We start from the raw sequence: 25,175 nt of genomic DNA, 5'->3' as shown, positions 1-25,175 counted from the left end.
CCTGGCCAGGCTCTCCGATGATGCTGGTGGTCCAGAATAGACACGCAGCAAGCACCAGAAGTCCCATACCCCACTCTGACATTCACTTCATTCCATGCACACAGTGACACAGACCCTGCCTGGAGAGCACTACCATCAGCAGGGAGCGGTACTTGGTTTTGACAAGGATCCAGGGTCCAGCAGCTTTAATAGGTTTAACTTGTTTATAGTAAGGATTCCTCTACAGCGGGCGTAGCAGACAACTGCAGGATGGGGGAGAGGAGCAAAGCTGCTTTTAGCTACAAAACTGTAGACAAACTAAGAAAAGCAGAACTTCCTCAGAAAGTCAAAGATGTTTCTCTGAACACAGCAGCAACTTCCACCTGAAATTCCTCTTTGTCTTTCATTTCACACACAGATGCTGTGCCGCCTTTCAGTTCCCTCTCCATCAGACCATGATGTTAGAGCCCTCGTGGGCAGACAGCCAGGGCTCCAGTAACCCCCATCATCATCCTGCTCTGCTCCTGCCTTGAGGAGACTCCAGCCTCAGAGCTTTGGTCCCTGGAGGGCATGCACACTTCATAACCCTGAGTTCTTAAACTCTGCCACAGTCTCATTAGTGAGTCAGTGCTGCTGCATACAAAAAAGCCTGATGCGTTAAAGGCATATCCCTGCATCCTCCTGCATTAAGGCACTTACCTAACCATTGAAAAAAAAAAGTATATATTTCTACTACAGCTCTCCCTCTCAAGGCTGTACTATTCTCAACCACTCTAATCAGCTTGCATAACTAAAATTAAAACACCACCTTCTTTCAGGACTTACACTACTTAATCACCAAGCCACTAATTGGCTTTTTAAACCACCAGGATCTTTTCACAACTCCACCTGTGGAAACCTTCACCTTCCTGCTTTCCTGAACTCCCGTCCCCCTCCTCTACTTCTGAGGATCTTCTGCTTCATTCACCTTCAGTCTATTCTGCCACCTTCTTGCAAATCTCAATCTGTTTGTAGTCCTTTCTAGGCTCAAAGAGGCTACAGAGAGAACTAGAATATTTTAAAGGAAATAGAGCTACCTAAGGCAGAAAAACTTCACCTATTGTTTCAGCAGCTGACGTTCCCCAGACTGCAAAGTTGCCTGAACAGCAACACTGGTAAGATCACAAAATACAATTTTATTCTTTCTGATGCACAGATTTATGGATGCATAAGGGTGTGTCCTGCATGAAACTCATTATACACCATGCTGGTCCTTTTCTCAGGACATAGAAAATGTTCCTCCAAGCTGCAAAAGCAGCTTCTGGCTTTCTAGTTATACCTCTCCACGTATGTCAGGCCTACCACGTTCCTTCCCTGACCTTGGGCAGAAAACTCAATACATCCTCCAACAGAGCTGCATACTCCAATCTACAGGCAGTCCCCATTTCTCAAATTGCACACAATTCTCCTTTCACTCACAAAAGGAAAAAAATCCATCTCAAAAAGCTGCAGCAATGTGTCTTTCTGTTCACAAAGAGGACAGATTTTCCCCTCTGAATTACAACGATGGGCTAGACATAGACCACTGAGCCCACAGCATTTAAAGATGTTCTTTTGTTACCCTTCTGTTCAGTTCTTTGCCTTATGCTTCCCCTGAAATGCTTCTCTTGCCACGCACCAAGCAGATAAACGCACTCACCCTTGCATTCCTGGCATTGGCCCTCTCTGGAAGGAACACATGAGCGTATCTATCCAGCACTTGGCAGGCCAAGGTAAACAAGCAGTAAGTGAGCATCCCCACCGCCTCGAGAGTCTCCTCAGCACAGGAACTCCCAGAGCTCCAGTCCTCCTTCCATTATAAGAGGATCACTGCACTAGGCTGGGCCAGAAAGCTCAGTTTATTCTTTAACAGTTTCAGTAACAACCCCCTCTAGCCCAATCCACCTGGCAACCCATCTAAGCAGTCACATACCTACAGGAGTATTTCAAATCCCTTAAAAGACTTCACATCTGGAAACAAACAATTCACCAGTCCTCCAGCTCCAATACAACACTTTGCAAAAGCAGAGACTCAATTACCTCAGGGGAATTCCTGCTTGCAGGGGAAGAGAAACACTCCCCAGAGGTTTTGTTCATTAAAAGGAAAATGCTTTTTCACATGCAGATCAACACACACAGATAAACAGGTACAAACTCATAAAATACAATCCTGTCACTTACACAGATGAAGGGGAATAGGTCCAACAAGAAGGGAAAAGTATTCAACATAACTGAAAAAGTCATGCTTTAACTACCAAGGTAACCAGTTTAGGAGTCAAAAGGGACACAAGCAGCAAAGGAATTGCAAATGGCACAAGGTAATGGCAAGGAAACTTTCTTCTGTCCCGTTGTAAGGACTTTTCCTATGAGACTAGGAACAAAACTAAATTCTTCCCAAATGATGGGGTCAAGTAGAGAAAGAGGAAGGACTCCGATAGGAGGAAGTTGCTTGTCTGAAGACAGACAAGTCTGTATCTTCAGCATAGCATGCAGCAGACATTAGGGGACACCGATACAGAGATGAGTCAGAACTTGGACTAAACTCACAAATAACTTTCTCTTGAAGAATGAACCGTGCCATTCAACTCCTCTCCCTGCTTTCCTCTACAGTGAAACTCCTGCCAGTTTCCATCTTTCTCATTCCAGCCCAAGAAAGAAGCCAAGACGCATTAGTTGGACCAGCCAATGCTTGAGCTATTTCCTAAAGTAGCTTATTTTCCTGCTAGAAACCATGGCCAAGAACTGAAGGCACCTTCATACTAGGCATGTGTTATACCAGTCTTGCCAGGAGTAAAATTTAGACAGATTAAAAATTCAGGACTCAGAAGACTCCATCTGCTCTTCTCCCCCTCCCACTTTGTGGGGACCAGAATTTGGTAGGTGGTAAGATCACCCTCCCACACCTTTAAATAGTTCTTTGTGAATCCATTCCCATCAGACCCTGTTCCTGTCTTCTCTTTTCTTGGAGGAGAAGGGGAAGATTCAGACTAAGCAGATCACATTTCAGAGTTCAACAAAGATTTACACAAATTTTTATATATTTAGAACAGATACAGACAGCCAAATAAGCTTCCCACTTCCTCCCAAAATTACATTCCTCTGTAACATGCATACAGGAAAGGTTTTACTTTTTTCTGAGCACAGGAAATGAAAAGCTGAGTATCCAATGCAATATATCCAGTCATGCTCCGTGATGAGATTTTCGCCTTTCTTGATTAAAGAAAACAAAAGGTTTCGTGGGTTTTTTTTGGCCTCAGTTTTGCCCTCCCTGCCTTCCCAATCCTCACTGGCAACCTCTCAAAACTTCCACAGGCTTCATATCCTTCTTTTTGTGTTTTAATGAAATATTTATTCTATTTGGTTTTTCTTGAGTCATGTGAAGTTAAATGCTATACGGACGCACAGAGATGCCTTCAGGCACAGTGGAACATAAGAAGTTCCTCTGAGGGCAGCCATCCCTCCCAAATACAAGGGAGGAAAATAGAAATGGGCACAGAGATGCATCTCAGCATCCAACACAAGTAAAATTGTGAATCCTAGCTTATTCCTGGTTAACATAAGAGGATAAACACCACACTTGGTTCTCACAGTACGGCAGTGAATGAGTCTACTCACATGTAGGTCCTTTGGACTTGCTGAGCCAACCTAAAAGGACAAACAAAAGGCAAATTAAGGATTATTATTATGCTTCCTTTAATTCATCCTTCAACCATTAGAACAAGTTGTGTGGCTACCTGAGACTCCTACTACACCCTTTAAGTGAGCTGCTTAAGTAGCACTGCCTAGATCAGCATAAGAACAGTGTGTTATTTGACTAGACTAGTTTTGAGCCCATCTGCATCTTCTTCCTAGCCACCTTCACAGCCTGGACATCATTCTGCAGCTCCTCACCATGCTCTTCTGTACCCCTCTACTCTTAGTAAGCTCTCCAAAGGGACTGGAAAAAAGAATCACACCCAAAACTCCCCCCCGCCCTTTTCTCTCTGTGGGGAACTACATACTTCTTTGTGCTGACCCAGTAATTTCTCCAAACCCACACTTATATAAAAGCATTAAGGTTGGAATTGAGGTCCTCTGTTCGTGCATGACACCTCCTCACATTTCTGTGTGGCTATCCAACGCTGCACTGTCCTTGTTTTCACGAACACTGAATTCGTCCCTAGCGGTATAAATGCCTTCCTTTCAACCGCATAATTAGAGACAAAGGAAACCTCTGCTTCATACAGATTCCCAAAGAATAGGGACAAGTCTGGATCTGCTCAGTGGCTGGAGTGCACTCTGACAAGCTGTTCTATGCAATGCAAACAAACACCAGCGGTATCCAAGAGCTTCTGTGCAGAATAACCTTGGCACTGAAAAGACCTTAGCACAGCATGCAGCAGATTGGCTGCATTTGCGTCAGAGACAACACGCAGGAATGAAGTCGTTTCAGTTTATTCAAGATCGATTTATCACTTTAATGGCAACTCTAAAAATTAAAGAGCTAGCTTTATGGTATTTCACACGTGATCGGTCAACAAAAATCAGGCTGTGCTTAAATCTAAGTGCACTTCAATTCACCAGGTCCACATTATTAATTTTTAAAGGTTAATATTTAAGCTCTCTATGGGTATTGATATTTGCTTATTTCGGAACGTATAATACTTTTACTAACACCTTTACTTGCATTTCTCAAGACAGGTGGTGTTGTTATCAGTAATGAAAAGCCCAGCCTACGTTTTGACAGAGCTGGTTATGAATCCAAGAAAAATTACACCATTTAGAACACACATGATAGGAAGCTTTCAGAATATTTTAGAGACTGCAAGTTAAAAATTTAATGAGCAATTTATTCTGATCCACTGTCACCCTTCCAGAAATAACCTGATCAGGCAGGAGGACCACTGTGAATGAGATAAACACACAAGGCCTTTGAGAGCTTGGGAATAACCTTTAAGGGACTCAGAAGGGAGGCAGGAAAAAAAAATAAAGCAACAAAGAAAGAATGGAGAAGCATTACGGTTTAGAAAAACAGAGAAAGTGGCTGTTATTCCTCCTCTCCAACACTTGAACAATTCCCTGTCTCTACCTATTAGGTAACCCAGCTCTCAGCTACATTCGAGACGAACCCTCAAAGAAAACAGATGAGAACAAGAATTAAGCCTTAGCATTTCAGATCCTTGCTTCCCAGGTCTCCTGTGCTCATTCCTTCCTAATTTCCCTCAACTAATCTTGGAGAACTTGCTAGAGGGGAAAAAAAGACACAACAGTGATAAAGCTCAAAAAATATTTCTGAACAGCACTGAAGTCTTCCCAAATCCATTTCTTCTGACACAGCTTAATTGTTTGCCGATCACCAAATGCCGCACTTGTTTTGTGCCAAAATATGTGCAGTGGTTATTTTTATATTCATGATTATATTCCCGTGAAAAGGGAGCAGTTTCCCCAGCCTCTGCAGTGTGCTTAGTGACTAAGCAACTTATCATACTCATCTCGTGGCACTCAGGGATATTTGGATAGATTGCTTGAGACAAAGTGCTGAAGACTTTTGTTAGAAATCCATGCATAAATAAAGCCCATTTATTACCAGAGGAGAGACCAAACGTTTGCTGACTGGAAATCAGTCTGCCCTCTGCGTTTATCACGTGTAAAAGAGAACACGTTCCTGCCCAGAACATGAATATGTATCTAGGCCTCCTGGAAGTCAAGCAATAGCATTTCCAAACAGCAAAATGATCACAATACAATATGCATTATATGGTTTTAAGCACATGAATCGTAAGCTCTGCTTTGTCACTTAGAGCCGAGCCAGCCCATTGTCTCCATGCTTGTCTGTCTTTTTATGAGAACATCCTTCATCTTTTGTAGCAATTGTGAACATGTCACATCGGCCCTGCGTTCGAGATAAGCATTACCACCAGGAGATTTAATACAATCTCTTGCTTCACGTTAACACCGCTTCGCTCTGCGTGTTTTTGCCACGTAAACTCATAAAGCGAGGACGGAGGGGCGGCTGGGGCACGAAGATGAGGGAAAGATGATTTTCCAAGCGCCTCGCCAGTCCTCTTTGTGCCTCCATCTGGCCCCCGGCTCCCGGGCTGAGGCGCTCATTAGCGCTGCTGACAGCTGGCGGGCCGCTGCAGGTGCGGCTCCCCGGGCCTGTGACACACGGCTGTGCACCCCCATCCCTCCCAGCACCCGGCAGTCGGGTCACTGCCTCCCCACCTCACAGCCTCCGCGCCTGTAGGTGGAAGGATGGAAGCACGGCTCAGCCGGCCCTTCCCCTCCTCCAGGATTTATTTCCCCCTTTGTGTCTTGCCCTCCGCTGTATGTTTGGGTTTCCCCTCCACACGCGCTCACTTCTCTCACTTCCCCTGCAGGAAACGCTTCATGCCTAGCCACCCTAATCCTATTTAGCCGCTGATCTGCCTTGAGCAGTTTACCACAGCTGGTTTCGGGTCCTGAAGCGAAAGGAGCACAGGAAGGGAAACAATGCAGAACCACTCTAGGGTCTCACCATATGCTTAACTAGTGCCTTTGTTAATATGACACGGGACGCCTCAGAAACGATCCCCAAAACATTTGCCAGCATCGCGGCTGCCTTTCCCTTCTTCAGCAGCCCTGTGCAGCGCAAGGCATTTGCATACTGATTACAGACTCACTCCGAGGTGCTGCAGTGTGTAATTGGAGTTTCAGGCAGGGATGGTGCGTCCCAGCCCCAGGCGGCGAGGCGGATCTGGCAGGCCTACAGCTGAAAAAGGCTGTGGCATTATCAGCAACAGCAGCAAGGCTGCAAAAACCCAAGGACAGACCAGACTGAAAGAGACCCTGTCCCCTTCCCCCTTTTACTATCTGTTCTTGCCAATCAGTCACACGCACTTGTGTTTCTCTCCTACACCTCGCTTTACCTACAAAGCCAAAACTAGGCCAGGAAGAGATAGAAATCTGGTATACCTCATTTCAGCAGCCTCTCCCTTCTAACTTGAAGAGCTAGAAATATTATAAGGAGACCAACTCCTCCGGAAATTTCCAGCACCAGCAGACTTTTCTGTACAGGATAACCTCTGCTTTGAGTGCATCTGGCCATGAACATTCATTCTGCTCTACCACACAGAGACGAAACCAAAATTCACTGGAGCCAAGGCATATCGGTCACTGAATGTTTTCAGGTACCGTATCTCAAATAAAATGGGACTTTTTAGAGCTAATATTGAGAACTGAGATTTTGGTTTTTAAAGACAAGCTGTTGATCTATACTGTGTCAGCATCTGAAATCAAATCTGCCTTTTTAAGAATAACTTCTCTTATAGCTCTATGCAAGACCACACACCTAAAGCGCACATACAAACTTATTCCCTCCACCCCATGCTACTTCTGATCAGTCACCTCTCTACAGACAAACTGCATCATGGCTGAGAGAAAAGACCCTATTTCAGGGTATCATTCCATTGCACTGCTATTTACATTAATCATCGTACTTGTCCACCAGATAAGGAAGTTAGCATGGGGAGGAGCAAAAACCCAAGCTGCAATGATCTAACAGAGGAGTGTAGTTTGTGGGTGCTGAGGTGTTGGAAGGTACCACTCAAGTAAACACTGCACAGACTCATCAGCTGTACAAAGAGCTGAAAGACAGTCTGTGCTTCCAAAACTACTTCACATGAGCCGTAGCTACAGGGCATACAAGTAAAAGCGTCTACATGAGAATATCACTCAACTAAAATGTGGTCCATGCTCGCTCTTCAGACAGTCCTGACGCCCCCAGCTGCAGTAAAGAGATGAGAATGCAGAGAAAAAAGCTGGGGGAATCAAAATAGCAGTGTAAAGAATGAGCACTCATTTTGCTCGTACGCAAGACTACTTCATTTCAGATACTGCCCTTTGTTTAACAAGTAGTGGTCGAATTTTTCCTGCGAGTACTCAAAGATGCATGCAAATACAACCACCTCCAGCTTCCCCATAAAAATAAGGCCATCTGCATACTTAGACATCTCCCCCTCCCTGCAGTATAGGCAAGCAAAGGTTTCACTTACCTGTGGCCTGTGCTTCCAAGATAAAGGTACCAAAGATAACTAGCAGAAGAAATAACCCATGGCTGGTCAAGGCAAGAGACGATCCTGTGTTGCTCTTTGGTGCTACCATTCCATGGCACATCTTTTACCCACCAAAGTTTCTTTTAAAAAATTCCCAAAAGATCTGGTTGATTAGGAGCACCTCAATCTAGAAAAAAAAAAAGACATAGAAACAGTAAGTGTTAAGCCAAACATCTACAACGTCCAAGGGGAGGGAAGGGAAAATCAGAAACAAACATGAGCAACCTTTTGCATTTTCTAGCATTTAGAAATCTTACTAAGTAGGTATCATCCACAGTTCACATGGAAAAATAAGAGCAGAAGAGGCAATCTTGTGCATAAGAGATATTAAAAGGAGCTGTATTATAAAGAGACCAGCTCTTTTCACTCACCTTCTAATAGTTCAGGTGTGAAGGCTGCCTTAACTTACAATTAGTTTTAGGTCTTCCTTTCAAGACAACCCCAGAGGATATAGCATCTGGAGGATTTGTTCCAAAATAGTTTAAAGAAAGCCAGCCTTCCTACACCCCCCACCTTTCAGAAGGCACAGCAGACTGTACTAGACAGCTAGGATAAATAAATCAAATGCTTCCTCAGCCACCTGGAGAGGCGCAGCAAACCTGACAGCCAGCCAGCAGGCAGGCAAACACACGCTTACGAGGAGGAATGTAGAACAGCTTGCAAACCTCAGGTACAGTGTTCTGACAGTACACAGCGCGGTAATTAAAATTGCACGATGTGACACTGCTCATACCTGAGGACTGACAGATTCAGCCATAGCCTATCAGACGCTGTCGCACTGAAAGCACATCAGTGCGCAAACACACACAGCACAGTTGGGAAATCGAGAAACCACAAGCTGAACCCCAGCACAAGCTGAACCCTATTTTTAATGAAGAAAGGGAGAATTTTTTCTTTTAATGAAGAAGGGAGAAAACTGGTATAAAGCCAACTGGTCAATACTGGGTTAAAAGAAAAAACAGATGGAGATGCATTTCAACACTTCTATCATACTGTTCCTTACATAAACATATAAAGCTCAGGGGGAAAAAATATCTATTTTTTGCAAAAATTACTGTTTCTTTACACTTAACCACAGGAATACTTTCAACTTTGAAGGAACCTCCCCTTCAGCCACAGCTTCTTCAGTTAAATGGATGTTTACGCCAAAGGAAGATTTTTTCAGGGGCAAGTTTCAAAATTGTTGGATAATTCCAAATAAACTTGAGAGGTGTTGAGGCAAGTATTGTACTCTTTCATATCCTGTGCAAACAGATATGAGACCCAGGGAAGGCAGTATAACCTTCAGATCCTTAAGTAGTACTTAGAGGAATTCACGACAGACCAGCACTGACCAGAGATGCACATGATTCAAACAGCCATGACTGACATTTTGAATTAGGCAAAAAAGGAAGTAACTGTATTATGGGAGGAAATACGTAAATTTGTTGTTAAAACTGGAAGTCATCCTAGTGAAGAGGGGGGTTTCCCTAGTTCCATGTCACTACTTTGCTCATACCTAACTCACAAAAGGGCTGTCTTTAAAATTTTGATCTTTCAAGTCAATTAGCCTCAACCAAAGAAGAATTCTTTGTCTGTGCACACCCCCACCCTGAAACATCATTTCAAGATGACATTTAAAATGCCACATGGCAAGCCTGGAACTGATGCTACAATAAACTCTGTGTCTGCCCCTTTGGTTTCCTGCCTAATTTGGAGGGGGAGGGAGAGAAATGAAGTTATCCCACTCCACACTTGTAACACTGCCAACAGATTTCTAACGTGTCCCACGGATGAGGATCTGATGCTTTGTTCACCAAGCTCAGCCCTCCTATCATGCAGGCAGGATTAAGGACGCTGCCACTTACCTGCTAGATTTCCTTCAGCAGCTATTAGACTGTGGCATCAAAAACACTCCTCTGAAAAAAGCCAAGCCAGCTACTCTGTACATTTTCCCCCTGCATGCAAGTCAAGTCTCCCACGCGGATTTTAAGTTCACATCCAGCTGGATCGCGGCAGCATCTGGCCCATACTCCAGCCCAACAGCTGGATGCTTTCTTCCAAGCCGCTGCTGTACGCTGAACTACAGCCCTCAATGCAACGTGCTGTCCTCTGCGAGTGGCCCTCCTGATTACATCAGGACAGGCCTGCCCTCTCCGTTCCAGTTTAATGAAGCCTTATTAGTATAACAAACTTTACAAGTCTTGCGAACGTACCTTTCAAAGGCGGCCCTCCCCGCCCTCGGAACAGGACTGGCTGGGTGACACCGATAGCAACTCAACAGGCAGAAGTAGGGACGACAACATACTATTATGGCAAAATTCCTGGAGACACCTGGGGTGTGCTGCATCGTCCCGGAGGCGTTTTCCTCTTCCAAAGACTGTACATGGAAGCCGGCAGTCTAATTTTGGTCTCTGAACAACAACCAAGTGAGAGATGCCTAAACCAAGAATTTCTTCTGCAGGACTCAATTATTGCCAATTCTTGATTCGCTAACAGATTGCTGCAGAGCACGCGGCTGCTTCTCCTGTCTTCTACAGTCAGGCAGGGTTTCCTCATCTCCTTTCAGTTCCAAGTCACCTGAGTTATCCCGGGTTATCAGGAATCCTGTCTGTCAGATGCTGGGCTGCCCTACGAGGTACACCGTAAATTGATGCTGCTATGCCTACAGGAACATGCCACTAAGTTGACTTAGCTCAATGGGGGAATTGAAAGAGACAAAGGCAGCAAAACAATTTTGTTGAAGATAGCATTGATAACCCCATCGGAATTGTTAAAAGACAATGGGCACGGGTACTGCCTGGGAGAATCCTCCCTCAGGCTTCAGCCAAGTTACAAAACTTGTTCCCAGCTTTTTTTTTTCTTCCTTGGCAAAATTAGAAGATGAAAGAGATTCTGGCTAGATAAGAAGGTATCCTCTCTTCCCAGAGGGGAGCTGGTGGTTGGGAAGCTATTTAGACATTCAGCTCTCTGCAAGTTGATTGTTTCAGCACATTCCTTGCACCTGCAGCTCAGGGGGGAACAGCTTTCACAACAGCTTTATAGGCCTCCACCTCCAGAAGTTGACTTGCAACATCCAAACCAGCAAGCTAAGGAGCTGCAGCACCACAGTGGAAACCTTTTCTTTCCCCCCCAAAGGTAGCATTGCAATTTTATACGAATTACTATCTTCAACTACATGCTGCAAGCTAGAAAATTATCCTCTCTCTCATCCCTCCCTCTCCACGCCAGTGCAACCGAACCACCCAACTTGTAGGAACTCCTGCTATCTGGTCTGACCACTGTCGATAGAAATAAATAAATAAACAAACCACAAAGAACCCAAGTTTGCTAGACTGACAACCCTTATCTCAGGGCCCAGCTTGGCGTGCTTCAGAGAGAAAATAAAAGCGAACAGGAGGAAAAAAGCGTTCTCCCTGTTCGAGCATTGCCAATATATTGCAAAGCACACACATTTATCAGCAGAAACATACTCTCAGGGAGATAGCGTAACAATTCACAGGTTCCTGTGAATCAAAGCAATTCCCTTGTTTATACACAGGGCTGAGGAGCAGGCTGGTTTCATTAGTTGGTCCTACCAACACGGCAGAAGCCTACAGTAGCATGAGGATAAGGAGTTGGAGCGCTTCGGACCTGTTTCACATGCCACAGCCTAAGCCAAAGGGTTATGGGAGAATTAAAGTTCAAACAGATGTTTTCCAAAATAGTATTTAGTATAGTCAGCAATTCCCTTAAATACAGTAAGGAGAGGAGAGGAGATTTTTCTTGGTTAACTACTTCAAGCCATAGAGGTTGTTTTCTTTCCAACGCGTGTTTTTCAAAACACCTAAATCCGGACAAGAAAAGCCGTCCTCCGTGGCTGCAAAGCCAACAGCCCACGCCCTCCCGGGGAATGCTGTGAACAAGGGAAAGAGCACCCCTCGCTTCTGGTTACAGCCATCCATCCCTGGCTCTCCCAGGTTCCTGGTACGGTAAGACGAGGCTTTGCAGCACGCAGCCTCCCCGGGGACCCGCCAGCATCGGTCCCTCTCGCAGCGCTGCCAGCCCCGCTCCCCCTCCAGCAGGAGCCAGCTGCTCCGACACCACACGGGTTGGCTTCTGCAGGAACGCCCCGAAGGAGGCATTAACCTCCACCAAAATCACGCCGGCCAGACTTCCCACTCTCAAACTACAGCCAGCCCTTTCCAAGGGTGACGCACTTGCATATGGTAGAAGCTAAGTTGTTTGGAGACCTCTGCCATTTCTCTTCTAAACCTTCAGAAGCTGCCAATTCAGACCCTTCAATACAAAATCACTTCATAAGCATGCACACGTTTTCCCAGGATTATGACTAATTTTCTGATTTTTCCCCATTTTGTCACAGCAGCGCTCTTAGGTTGCCATGGAAAAGTGATCCTTGAGGGTCACACATGCTCAGGACACGAAAACGAACCAGATTCGGGTAGTTCTGGTGCACCAACAAAGGACATGGGATGTCGGGGTGCGGGGACAGTCTGAGGCACCCCAGTTGCTCGAGATGCCTGGCAAGGCTATGCTCTGTGTCACTGCTGCTGGAAAACAGGTCTTTAACCTGGATTCTCCACAGTTTGTTTGGGAAGTGTTTAAGTATGTTTGGAATGCTACTGGCTTGCTTTTAAATACCATGCTTCAAATTCGCCAAAAGAAAAGGAGTTATCCTCACACGCATCAAAAATCTCTATTTTAACCACTTCATTTTCCCCTTCTACCGTAGAGAATAACATTTAGGAACTGTTTGCTACTTCTTGAATGCACACAGCACAGATTGTGCCAGCGAGACGAGTGCCACGTATGCACAGCGTACCCTTTGAACCCTTTGAAAGGCTAAGCACGAGGATTGTTCTCGCCTCATGGCCACACTGCAGGTGGAACCTGACATGAGCACTGTGGTTCAGAGTGTTTAACCTTCACCCTCAATTGCTGTTTTTATTTTATCCTTATTTTGCCTGTCTTCAGCAAGCAGTCAAGCTTTGAAACAAGAAAGTCATCCTTTCTGCTGGCTGGTGAGAAAAGTTACAGAAAAGAAGCCTAAGTGACAGCAGAAGAAAGGAATCCTTAATTTACTTACTTCCCATAGTTAAACCAGTTTAACTGAAAGCTTTTAGAAACAGTATCCTATTTTTAACATCTTGGGATAACTTAACAGATCAATTACCTAGTAAGTTTAACTAGACACAGAAAGAACAAAGCATTCACAGTTACCTTCAGGCTGTTTAGAAACCATCTTAATTGTCTGTCTCTTCAGACCAGCCAACTCTCAGTTATCCATGACAATTGGAAAAGTGGAAGAGGAAAAGAAGAAAAACTAAATAACCCATGTAAAGTCAACACCTCCCCGATAACCAGATAATTTAGAATGTGGGTGCTCAGTAACTTAAATTTACACCTTCACCTTCGGATTATAAAAAAGGCAGATCTTTGCATAGGACAGGCACAGCATAAAGCAAATGCATTTCAGCCCTCTATCCCCTGCTACAGTGCCAAATCTCTAAGGCAGACAGAGCCACTTATTCCAGAGACTGGAATCGGCGCTCATCCCCCTGCAAATCACAACCTGACTGCAGCCCGTTGAGGGACTTTAATTGTTGGGTTTCACACTTTGTTGCCCAGCTGTGTCAGAGGGTCTGGTCAATGGCCTGCAATTCAGCTGTTTTCTTCATATTTTTATCTTGTTTTACCATATAAATATGTTGTTTAACCTATTACCAAGGTTTCTGAAACACCAGCACAATTGTTACTGCAGAACTCCCGTTTTCAAGAGGGAACATCAGTTTGCTCAAAAAAAAAGAAAAAAGTCAATAACTTGTTGGAGAGCTAAATTCTGAAACTCCATTTTAATCAGTCACAGAATGGTTTGTGCTGGAAGGGACCTTAAAGATCACCCAGTCCCAACCCCCTGCCATGGGCAGGGACACCTCCCACCAGACCAGGTTGCCCAAAGCCCCATCCAGCCTGGCCTTGAGCACCTCCAGGGATGGGGCATCCACAGCTTCTCTGGGCAACCTGTTCCACCTGCATAATAATGAATTTCTTCCGAATATCTAATCTAAATCTCCCCTCTTTTAGTTTAAAGCCATTCCCCCTTGTCCTATCACTGCACTCCCTGACAAAGAGTCCCTCCCCAGTTTTCTTGTTGGCCCCATTTAGGTACAGATCTCTGATAAAAGGCACACATCTATCTCCCCACAGCACCATTAAGGCACACTTATGCTTTAAGCCAGGAAACTAGATTTTTCATTATCAGATAACCAGTCCACTACAGCTGGGAGAGTCACACCAACACTGCTGGCCCGAGTGAATAACCCTGCAAGATTCACCAGTCCCACGGCTTATTGCCCAACCTCCTCCTCCTCTCTACCCTTCCTACCACAGTCTAAAGTCCTGTTGGCACCTAGGTCACGCTTTCGCACCACTCCCTCGCTTGCCTCCTTATCTCACTTAGCATTCTTCAGGAACTCATCCCGAGGTTAGTCAGCCATATTCTTCTGCGGGCTAAGGGCAGGGACCGCTTCCTTCCTCCGTCGATCCTCCTGCCATGCTAGCAGCTTCCCCACTGTGGCCCAGAGAAACGCAGAGCAGGCTCAAAGATATTCCTCAGTGAATCAGAAAAGCTGCAAAACTGTAATTGTAACGGTCCCCTTGGAAATAAGGAAGAAGAAGAGGCAGACTTCTCAAAATAAGGTGTGCAAAAAAAGGTATAGGACTGCCAAGGGGACGAAGGGGCAGCACTGAGCACCCTTTACAGTCCATTATGTGACAGAAGCTCTGAAGACAGTAGTGGATTAACCCCGAGTGTTTTTATCATTCCTCAGCCCCATTTGATGGGCGAGGGAAATTTTAAACGTAAAGAAATCCGACAGAACCTGATATATTGTGGCTGCTCAGGGCACCCTGCTTGCCAGCTTTCTCAGTTCTCAGTTATTCAGCCAGCGAAAGTGAACAAGAAGGAAGGCCTAGAGCCGCTCTAAGAAACACTTGTGCACATCCACGCAGTAGCAGAAAGAATAAAACCTCAGATCCCTTCTGCCTTACCCCAATTATTTTTATGTAGTATCCCGTTGAGAACCACAAGACACATTTGGGCATTTTGAAGCAGCTTCATGTAGAGGAGGAGTTGACTGGGGTTAAGCCAGCAGAGTGAGGGGCCCCTGATCCTCCAAAGAAAACCAGAGCAAGCATATTTTCACTGGCAACCTTCGAAGTCTATTGCTACTTCATTCTCAGTTGTAGTTCACAGATTTGCACCTCCTACAGTCTAAATTGCCATTTCATTCCCTGGGTGTGGTATTCCAAAGATTTAAGAACCAAGCGAGCCACACTACCCTGATCTTCTAAATAGATCTGTGCGCTGCAGCACTAAGTTCCATCTTCACAGGAAAGCAGCAGAGCAGGCCTCTGAAAAACGCACTTTACTCGAGGACCGAGTACATCAGACCTCCAACTGCGGGGGACAGACCATTAGCGAGGTACTCTGATCTGTCAGCACGCAGTAACTGAAACACCATAGCTGCTGAGCTGTACAATGTTTTCTGTTTAATAGACTTGCTTTCCCATCCTGTGACAGAGTAAAGGGGACACCGCAGCAGAGCTTGCTCCAAGACCTGTTTTTTCACACTTGCAAATGGCACTCTCGTACCTTTAGAAACAGAGTCAGAGACAAATAGGTCTTGTGAAAAACCTTTCCCATTTGCAAGTGCTATCGTTGACATGTCAGGTCTGTCAGTTGCAGAAATTTTAGGTTTTAGAACCGAAAAATACTACCCAATTTTCTTTGCCTTGGAAAGTCAGAGAGAAAGTCCTAGATATCATTAGCTCCCTAAATTTTAAGAAGTTTCCCTGAAAGTCACAAGTTGTCACTGGAAAATCTTTCCATTTTACTTGGGAGGATGCATAGAAGAGATCAAAATCTGATCATCCTTCCAAACCAAGGAAGGAGAAGATACTTTCAGGCAGCTCGGTTGCTGTGAACTTCCAGGCACCAGTAGGAAGGAAAAGCAGAGTCGTGGAAGGATATGGGAGAGAGTTAGAAAAGTTAATATACACAACACCTCCAATGCACAGCAGACTTCTGTGCTGTTACAAAAATGCTTATAGTGATGGGGTCATGTCACCAATGAATGATGAGAAACTGGTTATTAAAAAAAAACTGTATCCACTTTACTGATTTTTTTCAGAGCTTACTGGCATTTATGCAATATGGGATACAGTAGACACTGGGGGATAGCGGAAAATGTGTCTCATGCAATCTTTCCCAGCTGATTTTTTTTTTTTTAATATGTCTTTATTTGGAAGAGCATTCCCTTTGGAAACTATTGTTTCAGCATTTTTCCCCTGCTGCACTGCATCACAGAGGCTGGGTTTCATATTTTCAGCTTTAATCAGTACAACAGCACATTTACAGAGGACCATATGCACAAAATGTTCCAGAAAGCTTTCCAAAAATAATAAGTCCTAAAAAAGAAAACTCACAGTAAACTGAAATGGCTTCAGGGAAGGAGAATAAAGAAAAGCCATGGAAAGCCAGAACCTCTTATAAGCACATACAAGCTTGAAATGATACGTTTAGTAAGAACAGGATTCTCAAAGAGGCATTGTATTGGTTGGGTTGCTTTCATATCCAGGAGGTTTTTCTCATTTATGCAGCTGTGTTAATCTGTATCAGGGAATACACCACAAGGTATGTATACAGTAAAGGTTTATTTTATGAACCCTCACTACCAGAATGTAGTTCTCCCCATCCATTTGTTGTGCTTCCATTTCCAGTGATGTGGTGGCTAAAAGCATCAGTCTGCTATACACACAGGCTGCAGTATCACCAAGCAATACAGCCATGTCAAGAGGACACACAGTTGGGAAATCTTTTTCCTAAGCCCTCCATGTAGCTTCAGTGAGTCAGTTTGACATTTACCTAGTTATACTAGTTTTTTTGTTTGTTTGTTTGTTTTGCATTTAGCCTTTATATTTACTCCTAAAAGCAGACCATCTTCAAGGAGTTTAGGAACTGCCATCCCAGACACGAGAATGTCCACTCACCACTTCTAAAGGATGACGACACTTGCTGTGTAGCGCTTATTATTTGTATCACAGTTTATACAGAAAGTTCTTCACAACAGACACGTTCCAACACCAGACCCTTCCAGGATAACAAATCCTTGATATCCGGACATCTGTCAGTGCAAAGCTGTTTTCAAAGATAAACGCACACAGAAACTGCTCTGAGAAATACGACTGTCCCTTTAGTACTCTGAACACCGCATCTTCCAACAACCTAGCACTGCTGTACTTCTTAACTTACTCGGTTTGGTCAATTTCGAATCCTGGATCTAAATTTAATCCTGCGCTTGGGATCCTAACACAGAGCTGTCTCAATAGCTCTTAATCATTGAGGGGAAAAAGCAGGCCTTCAGGAAGTTCTCAGCACCACAGCTCGGTGTGGTACCTATAGCTCATTATGTCCCCTTGTTCTTCTTAGTAGCAGCCAAGCATTAAACGTTTCCTATGTAAGATGCACCATTCTCACACTGCAGCCATACATGCAATTGCTCCAAACGCTCACTGTGACACAGACCGGTTACGGGGGTGTTGGACACATTTCACTCTGCAGAACCCAGCCACGTTTCTCTTTGGACAATGCGCAATTTAAAAAGGAAAATCCGATTTTGCCTTCTCTAACTGGTTTCCCTCAACAGGCTAATTTAATTTGATTTTCTAACAGCGGATCAGTTTTAATTATATTCCTATTTGAGGAGCACAAGCTGGACGCATCAAACCAGAGAGGCACTCTCAGGAGGATCACTGCCCACCACTTCTCACAGGTGAGCGTACACACACAGAGCAAAGAGGCCGGGCGCTCAGAGCAGAGCATCCAGCCCAGGTCACTTTGTAATAGCGCAGCACGCTGTTTTTCCTGTGACCTACAGCCACGATTCAAAGGCTGAGCACTAAAGATTCCCACCATTCAGCCGGGGTGGGAGAGAAGAAACGAGCCAGGAAGGAAAGAAGTACGATTCCCCAGGGTTAAACCCGTCATGAATCCTGTAACCTGAATTTCAGTGGAAGGCCAGTTTGGTCCTCAGGGTTCTCCCTTGTTTATAAGGCAGCATGAGTCCTTCAGCCTTTACTGACCACTAGTCTCATCCACCCCTTGCACGTCAGTGCTGCCATGGCTGGGGCCGAGTTCCACAGACTAGCAGGGGGAACAGGGTCCTTGCAGCAGCACAGCACCAAGGCTGGTGGCAGCAGGAGGGGAAAGGCACAGAACTCCCACCTCAGCTTTGCTGCTCAAGGCTGTAGTGCACGGAGCTGCTCCGGCTCGGGTGAGCAGCCTGTGCTGCCTGCTGGGCCGAGAAACCGCACGGGCTTCTTGCTCCTAAATCCTGCTCTGTCTTCAAGGCATTAAAATGTAGCAGAGAGAATTTACTGTGTGTTAAGATGCTCTAGATCAAAACCCACCACCTAAATCAGGGCTCTGAGTAGCCTGGTTTCTATGCAGATTAAAAAACAAAAAGCTGGGCGAGAGTGCTCGACTATAGCCAAAGGCAACACAGGCTTGCCTGGTTAGAGGTAGTCAAATGAAATCAGAGTAGGAAAAGAGGGAAAAAGTTACAGAAAGCAGGACGGCAAAAAACAGCAACTGGCTTAGGCAGTACAACTTACATTTTTGTGCAACAACGCAAAGGGCTACAAAGTGCTGCGTATAGGCAAAAACAATGCTTGTGCCAGCCACCCTAGGTCAGAGGAAGAGGTACCCAAGAGTTAAAGGACACGGGTTATTTAACCTTCTGCCTAACACCTCTGCTTTTTCACCAAACAATCCAGTACCACACAAACACAGCTAGCATTCGCCCAGCCTCCAGGGAAAACCCTCCCAAAGAGCAGATTCCCTCCCGATACTCACAGGGGCAAAGACAAACACTGGATAAAGCAGCAGGCCTCTCGCAGGGGGACCACGGGCCAGAGGCGAAGCACCCCATCAGAGATAGCTGCTGAGCAGCTGCCTGCAAGGTGACGCTGCCCACCATCCCCAGCCAAGCACATCACTCCAGCCACTGCCACCTCTGTGCCCTGAAGGGGCCCACTTGGATTTGGTGCTCCTCCAGGCACCCTGGGCGACCACATTCAGGCCACCAATCTATTGTCACAAGACACGTGCTGGCAAAAAAATTCCCAGTGACCTCCACTCAGCTTAACCAGAAACGTGCAGCAACTCCTTTAAAGGGAAAGGTATTTTTTTTCAGGCATTTTGCAAACAGCTATGAAGCTCTTGCCACAGCCAATAATCCTTAAGCAATTTCCTGTCTCTGGAGGCAAGGTTTGCCCAGAGTGAATTGATTAAATAAAGGTTATTAAAATTAGTATATAGTAAGCTGGTTTAACAGTCCCCACTTCATGTTTTCACCTGTAACACACTGCTCCAAGCAGAAGCACAAAGTTCAGCTACAAAAGCTTACAGGACAGCGAAATTAATATGCAAAACCAGCCAAACTGTAAGATGAAGATTTAAAACTCCTTTCAATGGCAGAGGATTTTCATGTTCATTTAATCCATTTCCAAGCGAGTTTCTCAAAGGGAATTCACCCAATCCCTTTATTACTGTACTCCTAAGATTAAATTTGCTTCCCCCATTTTGTGAATCTGACACACAATTTAGTCTTAGAAAGTCAGCATCCTTCTCACCAGAACTGTTCTCCTTTTGCCCCTGCAGCCTAAGACTTTGATGCAAAACAACAAGCTAAATCCACCTGCTCCATCATTCAGTATTACCAACTCTCACTTCTTTTAAGGCCAAACATTTTAAATAAAAGCCATGCAGAGAGACAAGCGTTAGTACCTACAAATGCTAGGGGTATGTGTGGGGTAAGCAGTTAGCCTGACAGCAGCATGTGAAACTTGCTCAGCAGTCCTCTGGCATTTCCTGAAAAGAAAGCAGTAGTCACCCGATGAAGGAATAAGAGTAAAATAACAGCACTAGAACAGTTTAAGAGGAACAGAGCAACCACTTAAGGTGTGCTTTGCACATACTACAAAAACCTGCACCTTGCAGAAAGGTACAAACATCCACATATCAGCACCTGTCTTTCATGCACAGGTTTATGTAGCCTCTTATTCCTCTTCACAAGAGAAAAAAAATGGGCAGAGTTTCCAGAAATGGTGTGTGCACAAAAGTGACAGTAAAGATTTTTTTTAAGCTAACCTCATTTCTCTTCACGAACAGAAAAACAACTGTTAAAAAAAATAAGGTGTTAGCCGCAGCTCCATCTAAAAAGTTGTATTGCGAATGTCATGTACAGCAGCACTCAGAGAAGCTGGTGGTCTGTCATTTGCAACTGTCCAGGCTTCCAACAGAGCCTTCAACATCGCTTAAAAGGCCACTTAACAAGCTTCACTTTATCAGAAGACTAGCTTCCATGTGTTTTTATACAGATTCTGGTTCACCTAAGACTGCCTTTCTGGGTGAGATGAGCATGACATTTAACAGATGTAAGCAACGCAGTTGCCTCTCAGCAGCAAACTATCTTCTTTGTCTGCCTTTGCACTTCTGGGTCTCCCTTCCCCATGAAGCAGTCATTGTTTCACACGCTGGGCTTGCCTGGAAGAAGGAAGTGGGAGGAAGACAAAAAGAATCCTGCATTGTACAAAATAAATAGCTCCATTAAGGCTCCAAAGGATGCTGTAAGGCACATTTTGAGGAAACCACCCTCCTTACAGTACACTGCAGAGCACAACAGCTATAAGGAGCCCTCTTTCCCCAGCAGCCACATCCCCTTCCCTAGCCTTTAGCAACAGTGCTGCAGCCAGACATCACCTCCCTCCACAGCCCTCCCACCACCTCCAAAAAGTGCCTCTGCAAGTCACTGCAGTGAGGGTGCCTCACAACACCCCTGCAAATGGAAAGAGATCCCGGTGAAGCACTATTACTGCCCCTTGTCAAAGTGATAGATGGACAACCCACTGCCAGCAAGGACCGAGCCCAACGACTTACTTCAGAGAGACCAAGGTTAAGTTTCACCTTCACTGCCAAGCATGACCATGCTTTATTTACACCAAGGGCACCAATAGTCTTCACAAGTTCCTTGCATGTAAACAAACCAATTCTAAATAAGCTAATTACATTTTGGCTGTGTTTGGTATGATGCAGACGTAATAGGGCAGGAGTTTCAACTCTTTGCAGAAGCACTCCCATACACCTTGCTACAGGGTGACATCAAGGTTTCTGATCAAGGAAGGCTGCTGGCTTCTGTCTTCAGACCAAGAGCAAGTTTCAGCCTCAGACCTCTGCATCACAGAACATCAAAAGTTACCCTTCTCAACAGGTAAAGGCTCTCCGGAGGGAGGCCTCTGTAGAGCTGAACGGCACACCCTTAATAACACCGGCATCTAGAGAACACTGAATTATTACTTGGAAACACTGGAGGTCCTTCATCCTGCAAGGACAGAAGCAGAGCAGTTGAAGGTCACAGTGTCAGCAGCTGCAAGAGGTCCAATCCCAAGTTTTCTCTCTTTTTTAGGGGGCGAGGGTAGGGGTGGATGGGCTACGGAGGAACAGAAGGGGGAATAAGCTTGACCGTTGGACTTTCTACCCACATACAGCCTAGAGACTCAGAAAGGTATACCACAGAAGGAAGTCTTGATGTGATGAGAATGACGAAACATGGGAGAGAGAGAATCAGCCATCTGAGGGCCTTGCCATTTCAGAGCACGGTGATGCTCAATCCCCACTGCACATTCCTGAGAGTGCACAGTTCACCTGCAAACCAATCATCAAAAGCTGACTACACACGTTAGGTCTATCCCTTGGCTTGCTCTCCTCACCTACAAGTAGCCAGCAGACATTATGCAAGCCTTTTGTTCGACTAGAATAGAGTTGGAGAAGATTTCCCCATAAATAACAAATGGGGGCAAAAAAATTGGGAGCTTCCACAGGTCTAGCAGGTCTGTTTTTCTACGTTTGAATGCTGAAACATTTTCCAAAAGAAATGAAAGCCACACACTTACTTAGAGCAGCATCTCCTTTGCCTTACACAGACCACATTTATTATAAGATAAACTGGCTGTCAAATATAAAAAGAAAAGGTTACATGGCATTTTAGTTGCAGGATCTTTTCGTGCTATGCATAAAAGCCCCCCAGTCTCTCACCCTGCTTCCTCCTCTTCTGCATGCACCTCCCTCATCCCCCACCCAAGGAAAGCCTCTTGGCTGAAATGTCATATCCTATCCCATTCTCTTTAACATATGCTTTTTAATCTTTTTGACACATTACAGATAATTGTTCTGCCTTGCTGTGAAAGTATGTGCAACAGGACAGATGCACCCTGGAAGCTCAGGGCACACACCAAAGGATAAACCTTTGCTTCAGACAGGTATGAGAGTAGGATAACAAAACCTTCTCAAGCGCTTCTTGCCTCATTAGCATTTGCAGTGCAATGGGAGGCACAAGTCTGAGACTAGAAATCGGACCACACAGTGCTAGGTGCTGGATAAACCCAGAAAAAAAAAAAAAAGACATTGAGCTGCCATCACAGAGAGAAACCACTTGGTTAATCTGAGCCACAAGTGGTTCCCTGTGATCCTACTCTCAACAGCAGTTTCTTAGAATTTAACCCCTGGAGAAATCTAGAGCTATTTGGTCTACTGCAAATGTGCAGAAAGATCTGAGCCACGCCTGTTCTTAATGCTCTCTTTGTTCATTACAGTGAATTCAGAGGATTGAGGAGGAAATTAAAAGGTCACTCAGATAGGTGAGCTATTTCTGTCTCAGAACATGCCAATAACTTGGCTCAGATGCAAGATTCAGAGAGCACGACTGCTTGGAAACAGGCTTCCTCAAATTCTTATCAGTAAATATTCAACTCCCTTTTTATTTTTACAGCTACAGTCACTGACATCAGATTGATTCTTGTTAATTTATAAAACCAGATTTATTTCAGGGAAGATTAGGACTGCATGTTCATTACTTTTTTTGCCATTGGCTCTCCCTTTCTGGTTCCCAGCTCTTTCCCCTCATCTTCAAGCCTTAAGACAGCCTCACCTCTGCTTTCCTTTCTCTTTTGTTTCTCAAGATTACTACCACACCCCCTTACCCTCTCTGCACACACTCCAATTCACGCTTCACACACAAGAAAACCTTCCCTCTCCCCCAGTTCCTTGTGCTACTTCCTCAGCAGAACTCATTAGCGAGGTCTCCAGGACTTCCCACGACTGGAAAATCGCCCCTGGGCATATTGGAATGAGTTTGTAAGGTTTTGAGGGCAGTTACTTTGTGCATTTTGCAGAGGTGCCGTGCAGCTGCAGCATTTGCAATCGAGAGACATGTGCACGTGTAGCTCCCCCTCAGCGAGGGCTGAGCTGCGCTCTCGATTCTCAGAGTGGAGGTGTGCTGCATACTGGTAACAGAGGCTACGCTCCTCCACCTGAGGGGTTATCACCACCCCACAGGTATCTGCCAGAGGTTTCCCTAAACAACCACAACTTGGAACACAGAAACCTCCTGCTCCAGGGAAAAAGGAGCAAACCTGCTCCTCTCTAATGCCAGATGTACTTTCAGAGAGCCTGATGCTTCCCCTCGTGCCATGGTATTTAATATTTTTTTTTAGCTGTTCCCCAATTTAGTTATGCCTCCTTATGAGGAAGAACCTATGCACAATCCTACACCCTCACCCTTGGCCGAGATCAAGAACTGCTACCGAAAATACCTTTCAAGGCTTGATACCAAGCCAAAGCACGGCTGCGGCATGGACAATAGGCTACTGCAATAGCAGTGGCAAGTATAACACTCAGAGCAGTAGGACAGAAACCAAGTTTACTACTAAACATCTCCAGTCCTCCTGAACATGAATCTTGTCCCTCAGTTTAAGCTTTTTTTGAGAGGTTGTACATTTTGGCAGCAGCACCTTGAAGACCTTTGTACTATAGAGGAAAACATTAAGAGATCTCTCTTTGATATCTTAACATTTATCTGGCCTCTACTTGCATTCCACCGCTCCCAGCATGGCTGTTCCTCTCCTGAGGAAGGACAGAGATGAAATAGCTGCCTCCAATAGCTGCCTCCCTGCGTTTTTGTAACTGGCCCCAGTGGAGTTCGCAGGATCCTGCTCCTGCTCCCAAACACGGCTATCGGCAGGTCTCGCTCCTCTGGTTTTCTCTTCTACTGAGGAAAGCATTAAAATTTTAGCGCAATCTATTGTAACTAAATCGCTCTACCATTAATCCCGATGTCCCCAGATGCACTTTTCCTCCTGACAAACAGATCCCTAGGGTTTGGGCTCCTACACAAGCGGATATTTAACACAGCGTGGCCCATGGCCTGGCTCTGCCCAGAGGCCTGACCAGGCGGCCACGCCGCTTGGGGCTATCCGCAAGCTGCACCATTTTGCACCTGAAGCTGCCTGCAAGAGCACCTTGCCTCAATGAATGTAGCTACTACTAGGCCTCAAGTGCTAAGAAGCACAGCACAAAAGGATCATTGGGGAGCCCCTATCGTAGGTGTATTACAGCCCGAAGAAAAGGCAGCCAGCCCCAAAGCAGCCCGAAGCTGTTCCCTCAGAAAGCACTACCATTTTCTGAGCACAGAGGGGAAGGACAGTTCCGTACCACGTCTTCCTGCAGAACATCGTCTGGGGCAAACCCGTCGGGCCCAGAGACAACCATCTACCTTCCCCAGTTTCCTTCACCAGGACAGAAAGAACCCCTCCTCTAGAGGTCCATGCTTCCCCCCAGGGGGACCCAACCCACACCACTGCCTTCTACAGTAAAGCAACAGACAAGCATGTCAGTAGGCTGGGCAGGAAAACCGTGCTAGTGCCTTTTCTGTGCACTGTATCAGCTGCTGAGAACAAATACTGCTCTCTACACACACACTGAACTGTTCTAGTCTTTTATATATGGAGAAAGTTGGTATCCACATTCCCTCAAAAAAGGAGAACCCAAACTATTTAATATTTCTATTTTGCCTTAAGCATTCCCATCAGCATACATCTCACTAACCTAGGGGAGAACTTTCCTGTTAAACCACAGCAGCTTCTTTGATAGTAACAGCAAACCCTCCTCCACATTACAGAAATCTAAAAAAAAAAAAAAAAAAATCTACCATCATATTCTGTTTGACACCC

General features: G+C 45.2%; 1 protein-coding gene across 4 annotated transcripts in view; it reads right to left on the bottom strand.

Annotated features, from left to right (window-relative positions):
- SUSD6 (sushi domain containing 6) overlaps window positions 1-25,175 on the bottom strand; it is an 81,741-nt gene that overhangs the window by 39,588 nt on the left and 16,978 nt on the right. For 2 of the 4 annotated variants that reach the window (XM_048064879.2, XM_013174125.3), the window contains exons 3-4: window positions 8,010-8,196; window positions 3,613-3,642 (exon numbers count right to left, since the gene is read on the bottom strand). In XM_048064879.2, the coding sequence (XP_047920836.1) occupies window positions 3,613-3,642; window positions 8,010-8,130 (151 nt within the window). In that variant the 5' untranslated portion in view covers window positions 8,131-8,196. Of the gene's footprint in view, window positions 1-3,612; window positions 3,643-8,009; window positions 8,197-8,440; window positions 8,586-25,175 lie in introns of those variants that run through there. The other 2 variants (XM_066997745.1, XM_048064881.2) reach the window with 2 other exon arrangements.

This window comes from Anser cygnoides, chromosome 5 (assembly GCF_040182565.1).
Source record: "Anser cygnoides isolate HZ-2024a breed goose chromosome 5, Taihu_goose_T2T_genome, whole genome shotgun sequence".
Taxonomy (NCBI): Eukaryota; Metazoa; Chordata; class Aves; order Anseriformes; family Anatidae; genus Anser; species Anser cygnoides.
Note: the sequence above shows the minus strand (reverse complement) of the source record. Positions and strands in the feature narration are given on the sequence as shown.